Genomic DNA, 13,239 nt, shown 5'->3' with positions numbered 1-13,239 from the left:
TTGGCACATTTAGCTCCACTCATCTCTAGGATCATCTTAGCATTGCTAATATTTTAGCTAATTTTAGCAAATTCCCACATCCCTCCCAAGAGTGTTCTCCCTTGTTTTTCTCCATAGATTTTGCATCATTTTTCTTTTTATTGCCATTTTAATTGACACATTCATCCATTCCAGCTTGCATTAAAGGTCTAATAAATGCTGTTGATGCAAGTGAACTTACTTGAAATATTAAATTAAACAGACCGTTCAGTCCTAAGGGCCACTGGTCATTGTATTAATATAAAATTATTTTAATCTCCTTTAAAATGGCAACAAATAATCTTCGCCTTTTGATAGTTAATCTGCAAAATAATTCATTTGATTCTTCATTATAAAATAAATCATTCTCATTTAAATAATTTCACCTTTACAATTGGTGCTGCTGCATCAAAAGAGAACAAACATGTTCTTGATGTACGGTTAGTTAGTACCAATTAAATGTTAAATAGCAATAATTAAACATTCAGCTGAAGAAGTCGTCATTAGTTTTGTATTTTAGCATGTACTTTAGCTAACACAGTTATCTTAAATAGCTTAAAGAACCCTGATCGCTTTCTTCTAATAGTTGTAGATAATACCCTGGGTCTTAGAGTTCAGGGGTAAGGAATTCCAAGTTTCTATTGCTATCGATTGGGAAAGGGTGAATAAGGAAAGAATTTAATTTGGTTCATGAAGCATTTGACCAAAATCCATGACCCTTCTCTTTGTACTATTTAGTTAAGAAACAAAATTAACACTTAAAGGGCAGAATCATTCACTTTAACAGCAAGTTAGCAGTTTTACAAAACAACACACCTGTCTAATATTCAGGCAAGACCCTATTAAATGAAGTAAAAGAGGCATTGTAAATTCTAGGGTTTATAGTCCTTCACGATTATCGTCATTACCAGCTTGATTACCCTTTATTAGCATTTCCTTTGGGGTTTCTTACTGTGGTACGGCTGTGGAAAAGCCTGTGGCCAAAGCACCTGCAGGTCTCTTCATATCTTTCCGAGTAGGCCTCTGGAAGAGACCATCATTATCAGAGCTCAGCTTTGTTGTGGGTCTCTATTCACTGTCTGTTACGGTCTATGCAATGCTTTAGAGCCAGGGTTTAAGTGGAGGTTAAACATGATTCATTCACATTTCTGTCTTTACTATTTGCTATGGGTAAATAAAGAAAATCACAAGGCACTGTTTGTTGGTTTTTGCTGTGTAACATAAATGCTGCAGTTTAAAGAGTGGCAAACAATTCTCTTAGTTATCATTAAATGGATGAACACAGGTGAAAAATTGACATTGCAGATTTAGTCATGCAAAATTCAAGTTTTAATTTCTGATATAGCATCAAAAATGCATACAGGAAATTAAAACAAAATGTTTAGACCAAATGGGCATGTACTGTGATCATCATGAACTTTGGGTCTCTGATAACTTCTTCAGAGGCCTCTCCCTAAAACCTGTGACTATGACTCAAACAAGTGGGACATAGATTTTTAACTGGAATGACGCAGTTTACATGCCATCTAGTTGGGGAAGTCTCGGTTTGGATTTGGTTGTATTTGTGGCATTTGTTTTTATTGAGCAACAAATGTGAAGGGCCAAAGTGCACAGAGCACACTGCCAGCAAGGCTGACGGGATAGAACAGAGGGAAAAGTTAATGGACATGTAGCGATTAGGTGATGCTAAGCTGTGTGACATTGTGACACAATGCAGTGCAGAATTCCATAGGTCGTGATACGAATAAATCACAGTAGCTGTATACTGCTGATTTCGAGAGTCTGGAACTAAATTGCTTTCAAAAGGGTGTGCAGCTAATATCTGAGGCAAGGGCTGGTTTGTTTTGAATCGTCATCAACTAAAGCTGAGGACAGGTTTTATTTAGATGAATGCTAAATTGAAATTCGGCTTAAACTGAAGATGTCTGTGAAAATGGAACCCCGACTCAGTGGAAGGATGAAATGGTGAGCTTGATATGACTCCATGATTACCGTGTCTGACTGTGTTCATCTGAAATTCCTCTTTCTGCAATTTCAGTGGAGGCGCAAATCATTTATTCTGAACAGTTTAACATCTTTGCTAACTTATTGGAGAGAAGAATTTCAGTCAACCACGATTAGCTTTTGTATGCTGTTGCCTCAGACAAATTTCAAGCCAAAGTTCTTGGTATATTCCAAATGTTAAAAACTAGAGAATACTTTGCTGGTAAGTACTGAAGTGATAACACCTGGGGTATATGTATACAGTAATAATTGTGTTCACAAGGTTATTCTAAACACATTTTCTTACAAATTAACAACTAAGTTTGAACTTCCAAAAGAATTGATAGTAATTTTCAGATTCTGGTATCTCTAATTTAGTGTCACCCGATAAATTTCTGTGTTGTACAATATTAAATTCCATTTTTGATAGGTTGACAAAGAGAAAAGCCTTACCATGCTTTTTAAAAACCAAAAGACAAGTTGCAAAGGTTCATGATTAATTCTATGTTCCTATTTTTTAAAATCTCTTTCAATTTTTGTCAAGGGGAAAAATATTTCACTTTTGGCAGCTAGTGCTGGTGACATCGTCAAGAACAGTGAGTTTGAAGGGATAATGAACCTGAAGGTGAACTAACATAAACTAACAGATACTCAAGGACATTGCACTGATAACTGTATCTTGGCTGTCAATTCATCCACCTCATACTGTCAAAGCTCAGTAACTATTTTAATGCTGCAATCATGTCTGATCCTGGGTTCTGGTTCAAGTGTCAGTCACTCAGTTGGCGGTACTCTAGCCTCTGACAGCAGTAGTGAGGGATCATTGTATAGTCGGAGATGCTGTCCTTCACCTGCGATGTTAAATCGCAGCCAATTAAGCACTTTTTAAATGTAGTCACTGTTGTAAAGTAGGCAAAAGTGGCAACTAATTTACATAAAGCAAGACCCCACAAACAACAATGAGTTACCAGTTAGTCAGTTTTAGTGGTGTTGGTTGAGCAATGAATGTGAGCCATGAGAATTCCCTTGCTTTTCTTCAAATAGTGCCATTAAGGATCTTTTTTTAATGACCAACAGAGAGGGCAGATGGGACCTCAGTTTAATGTCATCAATAAAAGACAACACCTCTGACAGTGCAGTATTCGTTCAGTCCTGCACTGAAGTATCAGCCTAGATTATGTGCCCAAATTCTGCAGTGGGGATTGAACCCACGACCCTCCAACTCAAGCGAGAGTGCTACCACTGAGCCAAGGCTGACACGCCTGACCAATATTCCTCCTTCAACCAACACCACCAAATCAGATTAACTGGTCATTCATCTCATTGCTCTTTGTGGGACCTTGTGCGGAAAAGAAAGACGCTTGATTTACCTACATAATGATGGCGACTCCACTTCAAGAAACAAAGTAATCCATTGTCTCTGAAGTACTTTGTGACATTCTGTGCTACATGAATGTAAATTAATGTTTTCTTGTTGGTATTGGCACCATTTAGGAATAGCGCATGTGGGGAGTGTGCAGTAATATTACACGAACGCATGACATTGGGTTGAGAATGAGGCAAAGCTCCACATTTGAATCCATCCTTAGAGCACAGCTTACTGGCCTCCTGGACTGCCACTGTATGTTCCACCCACTGCAAAAAGCTGACCGGACAGTGGGCTCTTTAACAACAAGCAACAGCCTGACATAGTCATACTCACAATATCATGCCTATCAGCTAATGTCCCAGACTGCTCCATCACCATCCCTGGGTATGTCCTGTCCCACCAGCAGGACAGACCCACCCGAGGTGGCGGCACAGTGATATACATTCGGGAGCGAGTGGCCCTGGGAGTCCTCAACATTGACTAAGGACCCCATGAAGTCTCATGGCAGCAGGTCAAGCATGGGCAAGGAAACCTCCTGTTGATTACCACCTACCGCCCTTCCTCAACTGATGAATCAGTACTCCTCCATGTTGAGCACCACTTGGAAGAAGCAGTGAGGGTAACAAGGGCACAGAACGTACTCTGGGTGGGGGACTTCAATGTCCATCATCAAGAGTGGCTCGGTAGCACCGCTACTGACCAAGTTGGCCGAGTCCTGAAGGATATAGCTGCCAGACTGGGCCAGCGGCAGGTGGTGAGAGAACCCACACGACGGAAAAACTTACTTGACCTCATCCTCACCAATCTAGCTGTCGCAGATGCATTTATCTATGACCGTATTGGTAGCAGTGAGCACCGCACACTGTGGATACGAAGTTCCATCTTCACACTGAAGACACCCTCCATCGTGTTGTGTGGCACTACCACTGTGCTAAATGGGATTGATTCAGAATAGATCCATCAGCTCAAAACTGGACATCTATGAGGTGCTGTGGGCCATCAGCAGCAGCAGAATTGTGTTCCACACAACCTCATGGTCCGGCATATCCCTCAAGCTACCATTACCATCTAGTCAGGCGACAAACCCTGGTTCAATGAGGAGTGCAGAAGAGCATGCCAGGAGCAACACCAGGCGTACCTAAAAATGAGGTGCCAACCTGGGGAAGCTGCAACACAGGACTACATGCATGCTAAACAGCAGAAGCAGCATGCTATAAACGGAGCTAAGCGATCCCACAACCAATGGATCAGATCAAAGCTCTGCAGTCCTGCCACATCCAGTCGTGAATGGTGGTGGACAATTAAACATCTAACAGGAGGAGGAGGCTCCATGAATATCCCCATCCTCAATAATGGCAGAGCCAAGCACGCGACTGCAAAAGACAAGGCTGAAGTGTTTGCAACCATCTTCAGCCAGAAGTGCCAAGTGGATGATTAATCTCGGCCTCCTCCTGGGTCGCCACCATCATAGAAGCCATTCTTCAGCCAATCCGTTTCACTCCACGTGATATCAAAAAATGACTGAGTGCACTGGATACAGTAAAGGCTGTGGACCCCAACAACATCCTGGCTGTCGTGCTGAAGACTTGTGCTCCAGAACTAACAAAACTGCTCCAGTACAGCTACAACACTGGCAACTATCTGAGAATGTGGAAAACTGTCCAGGTGTGTCCCGTCCACAAAAAGCAGGACAAATGCAATCCGGCCCCATCAGTCTACTCTCAATCATCAGCAAAGTGATGGTAGGTGTCGTCGACAGTGCTATCAAGTGGCACTTACTCATCAATAACCTGCTCACCGATGCTTAGTTTGGGTTCCGCCAGGACCACTCGGCTCCAGATCTCATTACAACCTTGGTCCAAACATGGACAAAAGAGCTGAATTCCAGAGGTGAGGTGAGAGTGACTGCCCTTGACATCAAGGCAGCATTTGACCAAGTGTGGCATCAAGGAGCCCAAGTAAAACTGAAGTCAATGGGAATCGGGGAAAACTCTCCGATGGCTGGAGTCATACGAAGCACAAAGGAAGATGGTTGTGGTGGTTAAAGGTCAATCATTCCAGCCCCAGGACATTGCTGCAGGAGTTCCTCAGGGCAGTGTCCTAGGCCCAACCATCTTCAGCTGCTTCATCAATTACCTTCCTCCCATTTATAAGGTTAGAAGTGGGGATGTTCGCTGATGATTGCACAGTGTTCAGTTCCATTCGCAACTCCTCAGATATGAAGCAGTCCATGTCTGCATGCAGCAAGACCTGTCATTCAGGCTTGGGCTGATAAGTAGCAAGTAACATTCGTGCCATGCAAGTGCCAGGTAAAGACTATCTCCAATAAGCAAGAGTCTAACCACCGCCCCTTGACATTCAATGGCATTACCATCGCCAAATCCACCACCATCAACATCCTGGGAGTCACCATTGACCAGAAACTTAACTGGACCAGCCACATAAATACTGTGGCAACAAGAGCAGGTCAGAGGCTGGGTATTCTGCGGTGAGTGTCTCACTTTCCACCATCTACAAGGCACAAGTCAGGAGTGTGATGGAATACTCTCCACTTGCCTGGATGAGTGCAGCTCCAACAACACTCGGGAAGCTCGACACCTTTCAGGACAAAGCAGCCCACTTGATCGGCACCCCATCCACCACCGTAAACCTTCACTCCCTCCACCACCAGCGCACCGTGGCTGCAGTGTATACCATCTACAAGATGCACTACAGCAACTCCCACACCCACGACCTTTCCCAACTAGAAGGACAAGGGCAGCAGGCGCATGGGAACACCAGCACCTCCAAGTTCCCCTCCAAGTCGCACACTATCCTGACTAGGAAATATATCAGCCATTCCTTCATCATCGCTGGGTCAAAATCCTGGAACTCCCTCCCTAACAGCACTGTGGGAGTACCTTCACCACACGGACTGCAGTGGTTCAAGAAGGCGGCTCACCACCACCTTCTCGAGGGCAATTAGGGATGGGCAATAACTGCTGGCCTTGCCAGCGATGCCCACATCCCAGGAACGAATATAAAAAAAACAACTTGTATTTAAATAGCTCCTTTAACGTAGTAAAACTTGCCAAGGCGCTTCACAGGAGCGTTATCAAACAAAATTTGACACCGAGCCATGTGAGATATTAGGATTGGTGACCAAAAGCCTGGCACAAGAGGTAGGTTTTAAGGAACATCTTAAAGGAAAAAGAAGTGGAGAAGTTTAGGGAGGGAATTCCAGGGCCTAGGCAGCAAAAGACACGGACTTTATTGAAGACAAAGTAAGAATGTAACCTCTGACGCTGTCATACTTAAGTTACATTATCAGGCACACAAAAGTTACATTATCAGGCACACAAATGCACATAGCAAAACAAACGCGTTACTATAAACACAAATTTGCTGTCCATTCATTTCAAATGTTATGAGCAATTGGATTGGAGAGTCCACTCTCCTCGCATAAAGTTTAGAATGTTCCCAGGAGATTCGACAGTCTGCTGGGCACTATTAAAGCTTGGCTTTGCACCATGCAGGGAGTTATACTCCACCTATGCAAAGCTCAAGCAGTGGGAGACTACCTACTAGAGGTAGTATTGGCCTTCCTGGCTTACATGTGTTCAGGAGTCAGATGGCTGACTTGACACCAAAGTTGTACTGCCACTATTGTGTCGACATGCAACTAAAACCTTTTCGCATCAGCACTCTAAGACCTTTTGTCTTTTTTTCTTGAAAGAGTGCTGATGGTAAGAATTCTTCTTTAATTATAGGGGAAATTTTCATCTATAACGCTACTGGCAGGAACTTTGCACACTGGGAGGAAAAATCAGGAATTTAGGCATGCGCCCGAGTTCCCAATAATGCCTCCTCGCTCTGACATGTGCATACGAGTGCTAAAGACGATTATTTACTTAATGGTGTGAGGTTTCCGTTTGCAAGTATTAATATTGAAAGGATATTACAAATTACAAAGTATTTACAGCACAGAAACAGGCCATTCGGTCCAACTGTTCCACGCTGGTGTTTATGCTCCACACGACTCTATGACTCTATGACTATGATGAGCCTCCTCCCACCCCCCCTTCATCTAACCCCATCAACATGTCCTTCTATTCCTTTCTCCCTCATGTGCTTATCTAGATTCCCCTTGAATCCATCAATGTTATTCGCCTCAACTACTCCATGTGGTAGTGAGTTCCACATTCGCACCACTCTCTGGGTAAAGAAGTTTCTCCTGAATTCTCTATTGGATTTTTTAGTGACTATCCTATATTTATGGCCCCTAGTTCTGGTCTTGCCCACAGTGGAAACATCTTTTCTACGTCTACCCTATCGAACCCTTTCATAATCTTAAAGGCCTCTATCAGGTCACCCCTTGGTCTTCTCTTTTCTTGATGAGAGAGCCCCAGCCTGTTCAATCTTTCCTGATGGGTATAGCCACACAGTTCTGGTATAATTCTAGTAAATCTTTTTTTGCACCTTCTCCAGTGCCTCTATATCCTTTTTATAATATGGAGACCAGAACGGTTCACAGTACTGCAAGTGTGGTCTAATCAAGGTTCTGTACAAGTTTAACATAACTTCTCTAATGTTTTATTTCACACAGTCCTTAACTAGTCACTGAAGTGGTAGTGAATACTGCACCTCATATCTACATGCTAGTCGCTGCCAGCAGTTTAGAAATCTGCAACGGATTTTCTTGTGCTAAAATGTTTTCATCCTGTGGAAATAAATGTCCTGACTCCCTGCCAGAAGGATGGATTTTTGGCTCACCTTAAAAGGTCACCTGAGGATGCAGCTTGGAACAGAACACTATCAGGGAGCTGCAGTAGGAATCCGGTGCTTCTGTTAAAGATTAGGAACTGAAATAAAGGACTCCTCTGGCTTGAATAACTCGGGCAGATTTTAAATTATGTTATCCTTGTCGATTAATTTCCATATAATCGATCAGTATTTTAAACAGATTCGATCTCTTGACTCTTGCAGGGCTGGGAAGAGTGCGTGGGCGCAGCTGTTGCTCACTTACTGAGGACCTGCCTGTCGAAGAGCTCCAGGGACCAGGCACTGAGCTCGACAAGCCAACTCAGAATGCCGAAAGATACCTGCAGATTAAAGAAACACATTACCCTACTGTGTGACAGGCTGAGTAAAGGAGGTCGGCTGTCTCTAACTGCAGACGGCGCACAGCAGGCAATCACGATGCCAGGTAAACTTGACATCGAAGAAGAGCAGTGTACATCGGCTGCTAAACTATAATGAGAGCCATTGTTTTATGTGGTCATGTATTTCGCTCTGAAAGTCACAGTAGTAGACAGTAAATGTTTGGAGTGTAAACACACAAGCTCTTATCTGCCACATTATAAGTCACATTGTGTCCAAGGAATAATGGTTTACACAAAGCAAGCTACCTAAAAGATAACACGCTTTTGTTTGCAAGGACAGGTTTAGTGAATTATTATTACAGTGAAAGATAAGCAGTCACAAAATTAAAAAGCTATACATTGTGGAAAGTACCTGCTTCAGATAAGCACAGTGGATTGTTGGTTGTTTTGACATTTGTACGCATTTTACAGTCTCCAGTTTTCTCTATGCACTCAATCAAATATTTGAATTGGCTTTACATAAATCATTTCTTTTACCTTGCAGCAACGGTTTGCAAGACTTTATAGTTAACCTATAATTGCCCAGCTCTACGAGGAGTGATTGTTTTTATAAATCTCTGAAATACACATTTTATTACAGTCTTTAAGGTTACTATGACAGACAGAAAGGTTATTTAATGCCGTCCATAGGCCCATGATACCTGACTGAAGCTAGTGGAAATGTACATATTCTGGGCATTTCAGACAAACTGGGATAAGTCACTGTTTCTAGATTAATGTCTCTTCTGGCTACTACTATGTAGAAAGAAAGACTTGCATTTATATTCACTTTCTTTCTCACTACTATGTAAGTTGTGAAATGGTTGTGACTGCAGTGAGTACGTTCTTGCTGGAATAGACAGCTGGGTGTTTGGTGGTTCAGAGTGTCAAACAGATTTTTGTCACTTGTGCACAATTACAGATATTTAACTGCAATTTTATTGTCTCTACGCAATTTATTTAGGTATGTGCAGTGCGTCTAATTCTATTTTCAACACTGTTCAGTTAATGCTTCATTATTATATGTTATTGAATGGCGGAGCAGGCTCAAAGGGCCAAATGGCCCACTCCTGCTCCTATTTCTTATGTATTATACACTTATTTCAATAACTTGTCACAGTGCCAATCTACATCGTAATCCCCATCACTCACTGTTCTAGGGCAGTGTTGTCCAATATGTTAATCACTAGCCACATGTTGTTAATTGGGAATCAAGATATAGCTAATTGCATTTCTGATGAGCAAATAAAAATGAGTAATAGACACTGCAGCATGTGCATGTGAACGTTATCATTTTTGAGTGTTGGTAAAATGTTGAGAGGAAAATAAAAAGGTGCAGGTGATTTTTTTAAATTGTTGGGTGCTTTACTTCTTTGGTTACTGAATTGTTGTAGATGTTTGTTCGGTAAATATACACATTTACCTGTATTGCGTATAAGGCATTTTCTACTAAACGTAGTGTATGTGGCTAAAACAGTGTTGCCATAGCCACATCTGTGACTAGTTAGCGATTTCTATTGGACAACACTGTTCTAGGCATGTGAACGACACTGGCAAGCCGGGATTGTTCGCGAGTCTCCGTTGTAAACCGATACTATGTTAAAGGCGCTATATAAATGCAAGTTGTTGTAGTAAGACTGGCAATAAGGGTGAATCACATGGTGTGGAACCGGAGTGATGCCCAGGCCGGACAGGGCATTGGGTGGCAGATCATTCAGTTGAGTTTTTGTGACAATCCAGCAGTTTTTGTGGTCACTTTTTCTGATCCACAAATTATCATTTTCAAAACTTGCCATGCTAGGATTTGAACTCACGACCTCTGGGACGCAAGTCCGGTACCATAACCACTATATTACCGTACCTGATTTTAAAAACGTTTTAAAATGATTAGTTCAGGAAGGAGCTGGAGCTGTGTTCCAGTTGTTAGTAGTGAGGCTGCATACTGCCACTGGTAACATTTATTTATATTTCTGTTAACATTCAGAATGCCAAAGAGTTAGGGAGCAGGAAATCTAAACGACCCCGTGACGTGCTCCGAGAATCAATAGTTTCAGGACTGCATTAAAATGAACTTTAAGCTTTGCTAATAAGCTTTCAGGGTGATGGAGGGAATGCTTGAGAAATGAGCATACCTTCAAATAAGGAAATGGGAGTTATTAAAGCATATTCTACCATGTCCCAGGTTACATGTGCTATATGGAAAACTGGAGGCAGTTATGTGGTTATGTACACACCCTATCTACACTGAGATGCTTTGAATTATTTGGTCCCTCTAAATTTTGGGCAAAATTCCATATTCAGTGGAGCACCACCAAGTACCTCTATTGAATTAATTGTAAAATCTGTAGCGTCTGAAGGGTATTGGCTCATGACCTGCCCCTAAATTGAGAACAGACAATGTTCTAATAGTTCAGCCCTGGTCTGGCCTCTCCACAGATGCTGACTGACCCACTGTAGTCAGGTCGCTGTGAGGAAAGTGTTTGAAAGGACCTTAAGTTGTATTATGTCTGGTCAAAACAATGTGTTTCTATCTCTGACCATTAAGGAAACATTACAGAAACTAAAGCAAAATATTAATGTTTTAAGCTGTGTTTGAAGTTGAAAGAAAAAGTATTGGTTAAAACAAGGTGGCAAAATGTGGTTTCCCCTGCTTCAGGACATAGGAACAGGAGTAGGCCATTCAGCCCCTCGAACCTATTCTGCCATTTATTTAGGTCAGGGCTGATCTGTACTTCAAATCCATTTATCCGCCTTTGCTCCATATCCCTTGATGTCCTTACCCAACAAAAATCTTATCAATCTCGGTCTTGAAAATTTCAATTGTCCCCCAGCATCCACAGCCTTTTGGGGGAGCGAGTTCCAGATTTCCACTACCCTTTGTGTGGAAAAACTGCTTCCTGACATCATTCCTGAATGGCCTAGCTCTACCTTTAAGATTATGCCCCCTCGTCCTGGATTCCCGCACCAGAGGAAATAGTTTTCTCTGTATTCCCTATTGAATCCCTTAATCAGTTTAAAAACGTCGATCGGATCACCCCTCAACTTGTAAATTCAAGCGAACAAGCTTATGCAACCTGTCCTCATAGTTTAACCCTTAAAGCCCAAGTATGTTCAACAACGTAACAACCTAATGTAGCAGCTGCTGGACAGTGCAGATAATCAAGATATCTCAGATGTGCTGTAACCTAACTTACCAGCAACACACATACGCACTTGCTGATATTGGCCACAAAAAGGATTTCTAGCACTGCAATGTGTTTACAATAAAGAGAATGATGCTTGCTTTTTATATTTTGTTGCAATGGAGTCCTGTTTTTTGACTGGAAAGGACGATAAAATGACTAAGTGTTAAGATATAGATTTCCTTATAGGGCCCATTCTTGTAACAAAATCACTACAGCGGAGTCTTTGTTTGCACACAATGCCGCTGTAGTTATTCAGAGTTCAACTGCATTCATTCCACAGTTCAAGACATACTCGCTTCAGATTGATATGTTGACTGGTAGCTTATAACTCCAATAATTGTTTACATAAAAAGTCTAAGAGGGGGCAGTCAGCCAGAGTTCCTGCTCCTGCATGCTATCCAGTGACCCCTGCTGGAAAGTGAGTGTTGGTTGGCATTGAATGACAAAATACCCAGAGAGTGGTTAGAATGTGGAACTTGCTACCACAGGGAGTGGCTGTGCTGAATAGTATAGATGCATTTAATGGGAACCTAGATAAATACACGAGGGAGAAAGAAATAGAAGGTTATGTTGATCGGGTGAGATGAAGTAAAAGAAAGAACTTGCATTTATCTACCGCCTTTCACAAAGTCCCAAAGCGCTTTGCAGCCAATGAAGTATTTCTGAAGTGTAATCACAGTTGTAATGCAAGGTGGGAGGAGGCTCGTGTGGAGCATAAACACTGGCATAGACCAGTTGGACCGAATGGCCTGTTTCTGTGCTGTAAATTCTATGTGAGAAGGATTAACCTTGCCTCTGATTAGCCTCCCTACTCCCAACCCAACCACCAGCACACACACAACCAACAGCTTGCCAGCACTCTCAAAAAATAACAATTTGACCTGGAAGGCTGTCCGCAGGATGAGCAATGCCATACGTAACTCAGTGCCTGTATCCTGGACGCGAATCGGTGCTGCCCCTAACTCCACCCCTCAGTACCACTCCCAGATCCCAGAGTTGGGTGAACTTCGTTCCTGCTCTGACAGGCGCAACTCTGCTGTGGCCGGAATGTTAGCACGGTCAGGAATTCTTGTTCACAGCCAAGCTCAATCCCCTGGAGCAGTAGCAGAATCCAGTAGGAACCAGGAGAGGGAAAGCTTGAAGTCAAGGACTTTGACTGCACCAGCCAACATGCAACAACTAATTGGGATTGTGCTTGGGAGAAAGTGTATGAGCAAACAAGAACTAGGAAATAACGAGTCATGTAGCTGGCGAAGTCAGGGCTGTAGTGTTATTGACTGGGCTCAGAGTGGGATGTAGGACCGTTGGGAAATGTTGGGGAAGCCTTGGGACAGCGCAGGGATTGCAGCCACTGTTAGACATGTGTTGCCAGCTGCACCCCACGGAACAGCCTCTGGAGTTTGACATTGCAACAGACCCAAATTAAAGAAAGATGTGGGGAATGGGGAACTGTCTTGATACAAGACAATGACAAGAATGTTAACGGGGATCTGTTCATGACAGGTTCCGGGGAAAATTGCTTCTGTCACATTAAAAGTGAAATCAGTTACAAGCTGAACCCTGT

The 13,239-nt window shown here is 42.6% G+C and overlaps 1 protein-coding gene across 7 annotated transcripts in view; it reads left to right on the top strand.

The window, feature by feature from the left end:
* bbs9 (Bardet-Biedl syndrome 9) overlaps positions 1-13,239 on the top strand; it is a 479,777-nt gene that overhangs the window by 232,722 nt on the left and 233,816 nt on the right. For 6 of the 7 annotated variants that reach the window (XR_015079110.1, XM_085993738.1, XM_085993740.1 and 3 more), the window contains one exon: positions 8,336-8,555. The exons of the other annotated variant lie outside the window; for it this stretch is intronic. Coding sequence is in view for 5 of the 6 variants with exons in the window: in XM_085993738.1 (XP_085849864.1) it covers positions 8,336-8,555 (220 nt within the window). In the remaining variant the exon portion in view is untranslated. The remainder of the gene's footprint in view (positions 1-8,335; positions 8,556-13,239) is intronic. 7 annotated transcript variants of the gene reach the window in all.

This window comes from Somniosus microcephalus, chromosome 7, assembly GCF_052327205.1.
Source record: "Somniosus microcephalus isolate GS21.2 chromosome 7, FLI_Smic_1.0, whole genome shotgun sequence".
In the NCBI taxonomy this organism is placed as follows: domain Eukaryota; kingdom Metazoa; phylum Chordata; class Chondrichthyes; order Squaliformes; family Somniosidae; genus Somniosus; species Somniosus microcephalus.
This window is presented reverse-complemented; position numbering and strand designations above follow the sequence as displayed.